Raw genomic sequence first — 14,853 nt, 5'->3', positions numbered from 1 at the left:
AAATTATATTGCATGCATGTATAAAAACAGATTTTTTTCCTCTTTTGTTTTGACATGAGAATATGTGCTTAACATTTTCATTTCATATCAAGTGTGTGTATTATTTCTTAAAAAATATGGGAAGAGATCTCTGGCTATGGAAAGAATAATGTGAAAGGCATAAATAGCAGCTAGTCTGTGCAGATATGAACCTGTTCCTATTTAAATCGATGGACGTTTCATTGCCGACTGAAGAGAAAGCAGGATCAAGCCCTCAACTCTTTCTGAAAATCAATTAGATACGTTCCTAATAGCCTTTCATGCCTTTGAAAATCTGTCTCTAAATTACTGTTGGAAATCAATCAAATAGTAGAGTTCATTTTATTTAAATAAATTCCACAATATTGTGTAAAATGAAAGGAAATATCTTTAATTTACTAGTTTTTTTATTTTTCTAAAATATTAAGTCATATCCAGGGCTGTCAAATCCCCTTGTTTTATTTGCTGAAACATGCAGGACTCAAAATGTTCATGTGGCTCTGTGTGTATGTGAATTCTCTCTGCAGTGCAAAGAATAGGGCTAGTACTAGGAAGCTGAGAGATGAGAAATTGCTATGTTGGGTATGGGACTGAAATACATTTAAAATAGAGGTTGTATATGGTACTGTAAGAATTGAAAATCCTGTGTGTCTTTTAAGAAAATGTTGGGGGTGCTTTTAGAAGTTTTATAACCAATACTAAATCTGTCTGTTCGGTAATAGTGAATGACGTAAAATATTATCATTAAGGAAGACTAAACAAAAAGTAAAAGGAAGACTAAACAAAAAGTAAAAACTGTGGCTCATTCTGATTTGAATTTATCTTGAATTTTCCTTTGTTCCCAGGAGATTCAGCGATGGCCAAAAACTTCACGACAGAAGCTGGCAAATGTTGCAGCATAAGGTTTGCATAAAGTTAATTTTTTCCATTTCTCCCATCTTGGCCTACTGTATTCCAGGGTCAATAATCTGTTTCCTTAAACTGCATTGCTGTTAGGTGTTATACTGACCTTGAGATCATATAATGCTGTGTTATATATTATGCTACTCTGCCATATTTACATAGAGAACAGCATAGTATTTTGAAATCTTAGCTGGTTTTATGCCTTTATAGATTTAAAATTACAACATCAACATCTATTTCATGTGATTAAGATACATTTACATAAATGAGATGCATTTATGATTATATAAGTTAAAATTCTATAATGTATGGAGTATATAAATACATGCATATAATACATACATAAATTATTAATAATTAATATAACACAGATACTGAGGTTATTACTCATTTTATTTAAGAAACTCAGATAGTGAGTCAAGTCCAAAGATGCTTTAAATACCTTATGACTGTAATACAAACACAGAGGAAAGAAGCTCCATGAAGAATTTCAAAATAACTTTCTGAAGTGGTATTTCAGGAGTTGTCATATATTACTTAATTATTAGGAGGAGAAGAATAATAAATGTGAATGAAAATAAGGAACTATCATAATTGGTAACTATTTAATAAAAACAACTATATCAGTATATATTAGCCAAATATATACAATTTGTGAAAACTACTGAATACATTCTCTTCAAACTGAAAGTGATAAAATTGGATCTTTATTCTGAGAACAAACATGAAATACTAGCCTTGAGATAATTGTTTTGGAAAGTTATTTTAAGCTAATGGAAACAAGGTCATACAATAAAGGTGCCATTTCAACCATATAATAGTAATAAAATCAGCTAACGCAGAAGTGCATTCTGGCAAGAATAAATAAGAATTGCAAAGACTGATATGGCCAGTATGGAATACAGAAATGTATCCAAGTGAGTAAACATCAAATGAAGGATTATTCCCACTTGTGAAGAATCCATTCCAGCAGGAAATTGAACCATGGACTATTGCATCTGAAATTAGTAGGACTCCCTAGAGTGCTCAAAGGGAATCTGCAGGTTCTGTTATTGGTAGGCCAAAGATCTCTGTGCTGTACTGTAGTGCACAAAAGTATATGTCCCTCAGATTTCCTGTTTAGTCAAAGGTCTTATCTTAGAATGCTAATCAGAGCTCCGTGTTCTGGGTTTTCAAAAGTATAGGTTAAGTTCTCTATCCTGTTGTTTAGTGTTTGAACACAAGAAAGAAGATCTGATTTTCTGAATGTTATAAGATCAAAAATAGTGTCATATTCTGAAATGACTTGAAAGGAAAATAGAAGTTTCTAAAATGCTATAAAATGTACAAACTTGCAATAGTAACAGTATCAACAGAAAAAGAGAAAGGATAAGCATTGAAGGAAAAGTATTTTGTTTCATGTTTTGTTTGAATTGGAACGAGGCTATCCAAAGCAAATAACCAGACCTATGAAACTGAGTGTCAGGAGACTGGGAAGGTGTGGAGGAGGGATATTTTGAACCTCAGAATAAAGACATTAGGTTTACATCAAAATTGATTTTGTACTGAAGGATCTGCCAAAATGATGGTGCTAGAATATATTGATGCAATAACACCCTAAATGTATTGCATATGTCTCAAACAATTTCCAGAACACCACTCTAGTCCACTACAGAGCAAAGAAATTATTCATGGATAATGAGTTGAAGAGAGAAAAGATTTTCACATACCTTTGTTAATATGGTATAAAACCCAGAAAGAACTGCTGAACAAGGTATCGAACAATTGGATACTTTTAACAAGACTGTGAGAGTCAGAGACAATGTTAATAATGTATGTATAATATCCGCCATAAAAATAAAAGCTTTTGTACTTGAAGTCCTGAGCCTAATAATTCAAAATATATGTATTTGAACTGTTGTCATAGAGACAGGAGATAAGTAAGTGTGGATAAAATCATGAAATCATTATTTCTCTCAAACTGACACTGAGTTTGGGTTACCAAGGGAAATTACTTTGGAGTTTGATTTTGTAGCTAAAATGAACTCCAAGAACTATAATAAGTTCAACAGTAAATTACAGATATTCAGCCATGCAAAGAAAAAATAAAAATTTTAAAAAAAGAGCCCTAGCACATCTCAAATGGATATAAATGAAGACATGCAAAGTCAACAGTCCCTTTGAAAACTGCAGTCAAACAACACAACTGTGTTTTACTTGAATAGCATTTTTGTTTGGAAAAGGATTGCATTTGAGTAACCTGGTCTAGTGGTAGGTGTTCCTGCCCATGGCAGGGGGGCTGGAATTAGATAATCTTTAAGATCCCTTCCAACCCAAACCATTCTGCGATTCTGTAATTATGAGATTCTAAGTCTCTGGACTTAAGAGGTAATGTGGTATATAGTAACGATACTACAAAGGAATCTACAGTCTTATTGGGTTTTCTTGTTGACTTTGTATTAGTGGTATTGTATGTTATAATTACCAGGAAAGTGTCCTGATCAGGAAAGCTATGATATATACTTTTTTATCTTAGAAACACAGCGTTGCAATCCACTCTTCCCTGTCTGATTTTGCCAATGTTAAAAGCATGTATTTATCCAAGCCATCCTTTTGTTGCTTTTCATTTGTAAGCCTTGTTTGTACTAAGAAGTATTTTTAACTAAACTAACGTATAATTAATACTTCAGTTTTAACTGAACAAAATCCCCTTTTAGAGAATCCCCCAAGTTACCTGTATATGTGTCATTTTAATTTAGGATATGGTTTACGTAAACATTTTTCAGTGACTCTCCTAGCTAAAGTAGTTCTCATTGTGCGCACCCATTCTCACCCGTATTCCCTTCTTTAATTGGACTGTGTGTTTGTATGCTCACGTGAAGCACTGGATCAATCTTTTAGTATAGTTCACCATGTAACCCTGCTCACACATTAGCTTGATGGATGAGGAAGTTTTTAGTCAGAAACAAAGGTGAGAGGTCATGGAAGTTCTTCTGTCCATGTGCTTATTCTTAGCTTATTCTTACTGCAAGATAGGATATGTTAATTTCATCCGCTTTCACCAAGTTTCCACTGAATGGACCTATAGAGAACATGTATGTACAGCATTAGGACTATTTTGCAAGCCTTCATAACTTGATTATTTTCAATGCTGTGTCCAGATGTGTAATACTAGTGGATTAGGGCTTGTCGTATACAAACCTGTCCTAACATTTTTGAAGAATCAGACTTCTTAGCAGAATATCCCAGCAACCAGAACTGTTTAGAATAGTCCAGTTAAGATATGGTTAAGTATTTTTGCCAACCTTTAATGAAAAAAACATTGTTATAAAACTTGCAGTAGCAGCTAGGAACATAAAAATACGTTCAAATTGATGAAAACTAAATTGGTATGTCCTCTGACATCAAATGATATGTGATTTGATTATATATCCAGAAAGGAAGCTTCATATTTATGACAGCTACGTTTCCAGTAATATAGTAATGAATTGCAGCATATCTTTCCAGTGCTTTTTGACCCAATGGAACATAAAAGATTTTTCATTTTGTTTATTCTGTAACAAATGGCTGCATGTGTGTGCTAACACTGTAATAAACAACATCGGTTTGTGTGGTATTAATGTAAAATCTCATCCAGAAAGTATGTTTATTTCAAGCAAATCAGACGTATTCATGATTTCATCTTTGGAGGGATATACAGACACTTGTAGAAATGTAGGCCAGATCCCATTAGACCTTCAGTCATAGTTGAAGTCAATACCAACAGTTAAAGTCAGTATTTGGTAACTTATTTGCAATACTCATTAAAAAGCTTTATTCTTATTATTTTGTATATATTGCACACATAAATAGGGGCCCTAGTCAGGAACAAAGACTTTCCTATACATTGGATTATACAAATAAAAAGTGAAAAGATGCTTCTTTGCTGAAGGTTTGTAAAGTTCAGGTATAAAATTGGTTGGACAAAGGTGTAGGCAGGTTAGTACAGAAAAAGAAAAAGAGTATTGGCTAGTATGATAGATAGTGATTTCACGATATCAGTGATTGAAAGCATTGCAGACTTTTGGGGAAGTATCATGTAACTGGACAGTTTTAATGGAAGTGCTCCAGAGAGCTGGCAAAATTGGATCCTAACAGCTTAGGCAACTACTTACTGTGTCATGATAAGTAAGCAACACTAAAATGATGGCAAATAACTATATCTTTTGTATAGTTTTTAAAAAACTTTTTTACAAGTAGAATACAAGGATGAGTACTCACAAACTGGCAGAAGCTAAGCCATGCTTAAATGCACACTAAAAACACATAAGGGGCAGTTGTGCAGAGTAACGTTCGTGTATTTGACTCCTACCGTATCTCATTAAGCAGATACATCCTTAAAAGAGCATTAACTGAATTTTATAGTTTTAAAACAACAGAAATTAATTACTGTCTTCCATTTAGAAGAACGGTCAGTTCCATCAGTGCAAACAAAATGATGGCACTTAAAGCTGCCTTGATAGTTACCTCTACCAACCTGTATTATAGGTGGTATGTAAAGGAAAAAAAACCTTTCACTTCCAAAGCCAAACTTGAGGTGAAGGGTTAAGAAAAAATCTTTTTATGTAAACAGTAGATGTACTGGATTTATGTCTTTGAAATATGGACAGTATTTATAAAACCCCTCTATGTCTTTATTTCAGAGGAAGAATGCAGCAGCACATTAATGTATTAAAAAACATTTCAGAGTAAAATGCATGCTGAAATCCAAGTGATGTCATTTGTCTTACAACTTTGGCACTAAGCAAAAAAAAAATCTTCAATAATAATGTTGGTTTTGAACCAATGATCTTAATATGTCCCTTCTCTCAATGTGTTTGACAAAAAAAAAAAGTACCATCAGACAAAAAGTCCTTAATTGGTTTGTAACCCAGCACATCGTAAAAGCTCTAACAGTTACGTTCTGTGGCTGCAGTTTGACTTTCAATGTAAATGCTCAAGCTTCTGATAGTCCATTGCTTACACAGTGCTGCAGTTGTGTAAAATTACTTACAGTGTCAGCAGGAACTGCAGATGTACATGGGATGTTGGGGTGGATATGGATCTCAGCGACCTGAGGAAGAGGGTGAACAGTAGCATCTCCAGTTCAGTTTCTGGACTTTTTATGGTTGTAAATGTGTTCATGGAGCATGGTATTCTGAACTAAGACCCTTCTATAGTAATTTCACCTGAAAGTCTAAAAAGACAGTTAGCCAAAACATTGCTTGAAATCCTGTGTCCACTGAAGTCAGTGGAAGAAAAACTATAGCAAAATATGAATTCTAGAGTATATGTACTGTAGCCCATGTTCATATGTCTATATCAGCATACACTCACACATACACACTCAGTAGTCAAGGCACGTCCTTTTTATAAAAACCTTTATATTGCACAATTATGCCATTTCTAAACTATTTATGTAGTATCTGTCAACTGGGAAGATACACATTAAAGAGAAATCTTCATGCTTCCGGAAGGAGGAACAGAACTCTTCTGTTGTGAAAGCCAGCTACATGTGCGTTTCTACAGTTGCTTATACAGTAGGAGCTGATTTATTAGGCCATTATTATGTGTGTAATAGCCCAAAATAAAAGGTGATTTGACACTTGGCAAAAATAATAATTTAGCATGTTCTATGTTTGTTGATAACGCTTTTTAAGGTTTTAAAGTTCATCCATATATTTTGGATCATGACAAACTCATGGCTCAAATGATTGCAGCGACAGAACCTCCAATTTTATATACATGTGTATGATACATAGACTATTGCAGTATTTTTATTCACACAAAAACAGAAAAAAATGGTCTACAGAACGCATGTCTATCTCCCACAAATCAGCTAGTGCCAGCCATACACACGTGTATGCACCTGCAGAGCTGCGTGTTATTTTTTTTGTTCTAAGAGATGTCTAAACTCAAAGAAGATAGGCAGAGTTCCTTTAGCTACTCTTCACTTAGCTACTCCTTTTATACATAGATACAGAAAAGTATTGTAATTGTATGTGTTTAAACATGGTTGTTCTAAGGAAGTAATCAAAATGTCAGTACAAAATGAGAGGGAAAAAGGGCAAGCATAATATGGAGTCACATTTTGCTTTTCAAACTTTAATAAAGAAGGGGAAAAGCAGAAAATCTTTATTTTTAAATGATTTTTCAGACTTCAAATGTCACAGGAAATTAATTGGTTAAAAAACCTTCAGGTATGAAAATGTATTCAATTCAAAGCAGTCCAATTTTCCATTTCAAATAACTATATTATTGCAGCATCCTTAGATCAACAAAAAGGTGGAAAAACTTGACTGCCAAAAAAATTATATGAGCCAAGGGAAATATTCTGCTATATAAGGCTGTGAAAGCTAGTTGTGTAAAAAAAACTCCACCAGCAAGAACAAAAAACAGTACAACAAACAACTAGATAGGTACTGAGACGTGTAAAAGGAAAAGAAAGTGTAATGTTTCCGCTGTTGGCAGGGGAAGAGAAAAATGAGACAGAGACTAACAGCCCAGGGCATTTGATGAGCTGTTGGAAGAATGAATCTCTGTCAAAAGAACACATGTCCTGCCAGAGATAAGATACTTTGGTCATACAAAGCAAAACCAAGTTCTCTAAAACTGATGTACATTGATCTGGTTAACCAGTGATATTTACATAATTAATTGATACAGCACCATTTGATCTCTTTAAATTTCCAGTTGTAAAGATGGCTGATATAGATGATGATGATAGTGGAAGAAGGCATTATATACTGTTATAAACTCATGTTTACCTCCAAGGTATTTTTACCCTGAATGAAACAGCACGCAATAATTTCATGAAGATATCCTTTCAGTATATATATATTTATTTATTCTTTAATATCAAGTATAGGAGCAATGTCCTCTTCATTTTGCAAAAAATAGCTCAATAGGAGTCAGTTAATAAATCAGTAGCAGTCTGGAATGCTGGTAAGATGCCAGTGAGGCTTACGGTTTTCCACTTGAAATCCAGTTTGCACATACATTTAAGGGTTTTGATTTTTTTTTAATATATTTTATAGGAAAGCATTATATTTCTAGCTAGTTTCCACCAATGTGCTATATATATAGTTACATATACTGTCCTCCCCTCCCCTGGCTGTATTGCTAAATGTAATCATGGCTTGCTTAGTTACTTTAAAAAAAAAATAATCTCATTTGTACAGGTTTCTGGGTTGGGTTGAAATAGGATCTAATGTTCTGATGAATTGGCTTTCATCTTCATCACCTCCCTGACTTTTGCTGCAAGTGTAGAAAAGAAATGCTGTCAGCTGCTGGCAGGTTCATACTAGTTCTGCACTGAAACACACGAATGAATGAAAATGGCCAAAGGAAGTACTGGAAAGAAAGTGACCTGTTACCCTGTTACAAAGTCAGTTTTATTCCAAATCTTTGCAAAACTAAAAAAAAAGTTTTATTTTTTTCAGATGAAATTGTAAAAAGTTCTGTCACATATCTCTAACTAGTCCTATAGCCACCTTTATCGTAAATAGGATACTTTTATGTTGTACTTTGCAAGGAAAATGACAACTTGTTCTGCCTCTGCACTGAGCATGCTGGACTCTTGGAATATAATGAATATGGAGACAGTTTGAGCTAGCAGTGACAAGCCCGAGAGGTTAAGCTTGGTTATAGTCCTGTGTAGGGGTGTAAAATGACTCTTCTGTGTATTCAGTTTGGCAAGGTGGTTTTTTTCATTTTGGACAGAAGAATGAACATTTTTTCCCTTATGATCTGCCTTTTTGATATGCAAATTCCCCATTTAGCTTCATAGAAAAGATGATGAGCTGACTTGGTCATAATTATAAAAAACTATGTAGAAGAAAAACAGCTGACTAGTAGAGAATCCTTTAGTTACCAGGAAAAAAGCATAAAATCCAATGATTAAAAGTCAAAAGTAGATAAATTGAAATTTTGAATTTGGTACAAAAATTATTCATTACAATTTGGATCAATGTATCTCCTAGAATATAGGAGAAATATTCTATCACCTAAAGTATTCAACTGGCAGGGGTTTTGCTGTATATCTGAGGCATATTTTTTGAATTGATACAGGAATTGCTATTCAAAGGCCAACCTTTGATTTCTAGGAGGTTAGAATAGTTCACAGGAGCTGGACTTCAGTCTCTGAATTCCTGGTGAGAGTTCTTGCCCTGAATTTTGTCATTAGAAATCTTATTAGCCAACCACAGAAAACAGAGAGGGGAGAAATAAGGGCACCTGTTGTTCCCCATAGTTCTCTGCTCACCAAAGAGGAATTAAAAAAAAACACACAAACAAAACAAAACAAAAACATAACATAGCAGGAGGTAGTAAAATAAATAAGTGATTTTGAAACAGAAAAACTCCTTTCTAAAAGGGGGAGGGGATAAAACCTCAAACCAAATATCAATTTACTGATTTGAAAAAAAAAAAAAAATAGGTCCAGAAGGTAAATCAGTACTAATGAGTCTGCCATAATCCTTGTGGTAATTTTTTAGGCTTGTATCCTGTTACTGGGGTTTTCTTCAAAATAATTCTGTGTTCTGGGGAGTCTCAATAGAATGGAGGGTTCATGAAGTTTTTGGGCAGTACCAACTGCTCAGCTAAACATCTAAACTCCTGGAAGGTTGTCTATATAGTCCAAATGCAAGGCTTTACTAAAATTTCTATTCAAGAAACATAGAGCAAAGATAATCTTTAGCATATGCAAAAATATCAAGCAATTATTGTCAATGGCTCTAAGGTGATGTTTTACTTCAAAAATATACACAATGAAAATTCTGCAGGTGATTATTGAGTATCTCAAATATGTTGCTATTATCTAGCAGCAAAACCAGTACTACAACAGGCTAAACATTATTAAAGGGTCGGTTATCTTTAATAATTCAGTTTCATGAAAGAATCATAACTTGGCAATCAACAAGGTGCAAAAACATAAAATCAGTCATTCTAGTTAGACAATTTGACTTTGATATCAGGATAAACTGTTGTCCATGCAATTAAATGAAGAAAAAGGGAACGATAGGAATTCTTACCTATTCTTAATTTTTCTATTATATATGCCTAATTCAGGAACTCTAGAATATTTACCTAGGTATACTGTCTTCTACTTCTCCTAATTGCTGGATTTTTAAATATTTAGATTTTGAGACTAAATGGATAATATTTTTTTCTCTCTTTTTTTTTTTTTTACTTACTGCCTAATTGTGTGATTTAATTTTATTTATTCACTGTATTTAATTCAAAAAATGACTAATGACTAATAACATCTGTTAATAATTACATTTCAAAACCTACACCCTGTCAGTGCTAAACTTCCTCAAACTGCCTTCTGCCCTCAGTATTTACTGCCCTCTTACTATGGAGTCTTGCTTTGTTCATGAAGTTCCTTGTGTTGTGATACAGACATATATTAGTATCTTAAAACATTGCATTTTCCATAGGTATGGTAAGATTAACAAAAGAAAACAGTCTGAAAACATAAATGATTTGATTTTGCACAAGTCTGCCATATAAGCAAAAATCTTACCCATTGTTTTAACATTCAGAGCATGTCATCCAAACCCAAAGAACGTGCAAAAGGCAATGCACTGCTAAAATAGCTGCAATGGTGCACATTTCTACAATCACTCTCTTCTCTCTGCCAGAGAACCCTGCATATAAGGCAAGTCTCCACCTGGCAAATTCTAATGACAGTTTTTCTTAATTACACATCTGTTACAAGATGCAGCATGATCAACTCTATATAAAAAGAGTATATTGTTTCCGTTATAGTTGGACATTTACATTAAAACACAAATTGTTTATTTGCTCATCTGTCTTCCTGGCTTGAGGCCAGTAGCTTTCCTGTCTTTTATTAGTGGCAGCATCATCTAAAATAGAAGCTGAATAAAATAATTGACCAAGAACGTAGCTCCAGATAATACTGTCCGTGTGCCCCACTCTGTCTTTCCCTTTTTGTCTCTCCCTAGGGAAAAGCAGTTATCTTCCTTATGCTAAATCCAGTTTTTCTCCACAGCTATCAAGTAAATCTTAGCATCAGTCTCACAGCAGAATAAAAAGTCAAATCAGCAGGAAACTTCCACATAAGAGCAACAGGCAGCCCCAGGAGGAAAAAAAGCTAACAACCCAACAACAAAAAACCCACCACCACCAATAAAAATATCCTCTCAAACTCTTCCATTTATTTTCTCTCAAAAATAAGAGTTCTACTCATTAAAACACTGCAATTTTCTTGTGATTTTTAAGATAATATGCCTTCAGAGAATAACAACGCATTGTTCAGCAGACTTGCCAGCCTTCCAAAGCATTTTATTTCAAAGCCTTTTTTGGAATAAACAAATCTTTAAAGAGAACAAATTGATGTTTCTGCTTTTCCTAGTGTTCTGCATACATGCTATACAAGCTGTCTTCTCTCAAAATGGGTCAGGCCTTAAATTATTGATTTAAAGTAACAAAAAATTGTTGGGTATAGCTGTTGGGATGGATTTTACATATTTTACCTAAAGACAAACTTTAAAGCCACAAAAAATATTTTGAATTCTTTATTGTGACAGTTCTACATATTCAAAAATATTACTAGCAATTTTATTATGGGTATTTTTAATGTTTAGAGGTGTGGAAAGGGAGACTAAGTATAATACAAATAACTGAACTATCATATAAGCGTAATGACAACATAATGAATCCAGAAGTGTGGTTTGTAATTGAATTTGAACATACTGGACTGATGTACAAAACGTCTTTATATCCAGTTACTACATTCCACAAGAGCTTACTTTAGCATGAATTAGTTCTTTAAGCTATTAGGAACTATCTTATTCATACTAAACTTGATTTGTCCTCCTCAAAGTCAGAGAATGATTTACCAAGGTTATCAAATACAGAATGCATACTCACATATAAAGATTGTTTATCACCTTTTAATGTAGGAAGGAGGCCTGGGCATTGCTGTGAAGAAGAGCTCAAAGCATGTGCAAGTGCAGTCAGATCCCTTGATAGGGGTTCCTGTATTCTTTCTGCGTCACCTGAGTGACAATTGAAAATTCCCTAGTCATACCAATAATGACAAGTCACGTTGTGGAAAATCAGAATTACACTGAATTTTGCCACTTAGCTGACCTAAACATGAATACTTAGCTTTGTGGATAACCACAGTGCCCTGCCTGTGTCAGCACTGCCACTGTTCTAACAGTAAGAGTCAAAACATCTTCCACCAAGGACAGGCTTAGAGGAGAAGTAAGCAATTAGATCAAGAAGTAGCACCAGTGCAACATGTCCCAAATAGCTTTCAGTGGTTTGAGATATTCAGTAGAATATATCAGAAAACATGCTTACAAAGTCAGTATCCACAAATAGAGTAAATTAAGAACAGAAACTGTTAGCATAGATCAGAGGGAGAACATTACTTTTTGATTATTTGAAATCCAAATTGGCACTAATGTTCATTTTTTGTGGGCCAAATTTTATGTAAGACTACAAGATCAAATGGCAGAAGAGTTAAAATTTCACTTTTTTTCCCCCTAATTCTTGCTATTTTTGTATCTTATTTATGAGCTTCTCCCTAAACTTTCATGCTCTCCTTCTCTTTATTGCTTCTTTTAACTAAGCTTCTACTGGCACAAGAGTTACGAACAGCAGTTTAAGAAGTCTGTAGAGCACCATATAATTTCCAGTATCAGAGGGATGAAGAAATATTATATTTCAATTGTTCCCTTTAAGTGAATATAAAAATAAATATATACATTATGATATGACTGTGTATTTTACGTCTACTAAACTTGAAATTTTATTTTAAAGCAGATGACTCGTATCATCTAAGGCAGGGATAGACTAGCATCTTTCAACAGCCATTTTGGTAGTGCTTGCCACCTAGTGGATTAGTGCTTGTGTACACATATAATGAGAAAAACCATCTGCTACAAGAGTATTTGAAAATCTGCATATTTAATAATATCCTGCAGACTTTTAATACAGCTGGATGGAATTGTATTTTGAATGAAATACCATTGAATATTGAAATTTAAATTGCAAACATTTTAGTATTTTTTATCCATTTTCTTACAGCTGTATTTATACCTATTGCTTGACTTAATTTGTGATGGGCAAAAGATGGACTTCCTTTGTGTTTGTTGTAGTTCATAGACTTTAAATAACATATCAGTTGGTCTAGTAAAAGACTTGAGAGTCCAGAGTCAGTAATTTTGCTGACTTAAAGACAGTGGAGAAGACATATATGTATAGTACCTGCAGCCTCAGCTTAATGCCCCATTTTTTAAATCTTTTGATGCTATGCCATAGCCTTTGATTTAAATAGACGTGATACATTCCCCTCCAATCAAGAACAAACTGAAATGAGAAATTATATGTTTGCATAATGTAGCTTTTAAAAGGCATCAATGCCTTTTACTTGTAAAATTTACTTTTACAATGCCATATCTTACTACAAAATGCCTGTCTTAATAGAAGGAATTTCACCCATTTGTGGAGTAGAATATAGCATTTTTTCAACTCTCCTGAACGTGAGTATATTTTAGGAGAAGGTGCATCTAATATTACACCAGAATAATGGTACAATAGAAGAAAGTGAAACAGAATGAAAATGACCCATATTTAAAATTTGATCAGTATATAGTGGTTAATTTTTTTATTATAATTATTTTTTATAGCAGAAAAGAACAGTGAAGTCTATAGCACATATAACTCCTCAGATTAGTTGTAGGATGAGATTCCACATTTATCTGTATAGCAGAAACCTTAGTTATGAAGTTTAACCTTTTTATTTAATGCAGTTGTTTGGCATTGCTACTATTCAGCAAATACACAGGTGGTTGAATTAGATCCATAGTGAATGAATGATTTTACTGGGATTTAGCCTTAGACTTTTTGAAGAAGAGTCATATAATTAAGAGATCTAAATAATGCTTAAGATTAAAATAGTAGAGTATACAGTGTAAAGTAAATCCACCTAGAACTTCATGGCTTTGTCATTGACCATGGCCCAAATTTCTGTGCCTGAAGAACCAGTTTGCACATTTCAGAGGCAGGGTGGGAGCCAAGGAGTAGTCGGTACACGTGGCCATGGATGCAACTGTAAACTCAAGCCTCAAGCTGACATATATTGGTTGGTAGTTTGCAATGACCACAAGTGTCAAACCTGAGCTAATAGAAATTTGTACTAGTTGTTTCTTCTTCTTCTGTCAGAGTTAGCTTATTTTTTTTTAGAGTTCTGTTACCTGCATTCAGTAACTGGCTTTTCTCATTTTACCTCCCCTCTTCTACTAGTTGCATTACTTGGAGTGGTTTTCATCCATTTTGTTGACCCATACTTATCTCTTACTATGTAGTAATTTACTCTTCATTACATCCCACTAGTCTTACAGAGATCAAAAGTGTTGGTCATACCATAATGCAATGCAAAAATCTGTATATAAGCATTGCATCATGTGTTTGCAAAAGCACGTCTACACACAAATGCAGTCCCCCCTCCAAAACTTTGATTCCTCTCTTTCAAGTGTGACTATAATTGAGCTTCTATTGAATTTTGAAATGGCCAACATACTGAAAAGATATGGAGTATTTTACCAGAAAGTCCATCCAGCAGGAGACAGTTAAGAGAAGTTATCAGCAACAGGGAATTGGTTTGAATACAGCAAAGTGAGGTTTGACTACAGCAAGTATTCTGTTGTAATGATGATTGTAACAGTATTTTTACTCCTCCATGATTATGATCATGTTAGAAAGGTTTAGCAAACTAATGTATGATATCCAGGAGTAATGAGTTTATGCTTTACACTCTGAGAAGAGTTTCCAATTAATCTTACTAAGGTCAAGAACATACTTTAATTCTTTCTTTCTTACAGATCCGTTCATACAGATGGTTTTGTTATTTATAGCATTTTATGATAAATAACCTATTGATGAGTAACTTGATGTATA

The 14,853-nt window shown here is 33.9% G+C and overlaps 1 protein-coding gene across 1 annotated transcript in view; it reads left to right on the top strand.

Moving 5' to 3' along the window:
• Positions 1-14,853, top strand: part of METTL8 (methyltransferase 8, tRNA N3-cytidine) — a 92,930-nt gene that overhangs the window by 7,353 nt on the left and 70,724 nt on the right. The window contains exon 2 of the mRNA XM_083842479.1: positions 864-921. Coding sequence (XP_083698605.1) covers positions 875-921 — 47 coding nt within the window. The 5' untranslated portion in view covers positions 864-874. The remainder of the gene's footprint in view (positions 1-863; positions 922-14,853) is intronic.

This window comes from Anser anser, assembly GCF_964211835.1.
Source record: "Anser anser genome assembly, chromosome: 6".
Taxonomy (NCBI): Eukaryota; Metazoa; Chordata; class Aves; order Anseriformes; family Anatidae; genus Anser; species Anser anser.
The sequence above is the reverse complement of the archived record's forward strand: the minus strand, read 5'-3'. Positions and strand labels throughout refer to the sequence as shown.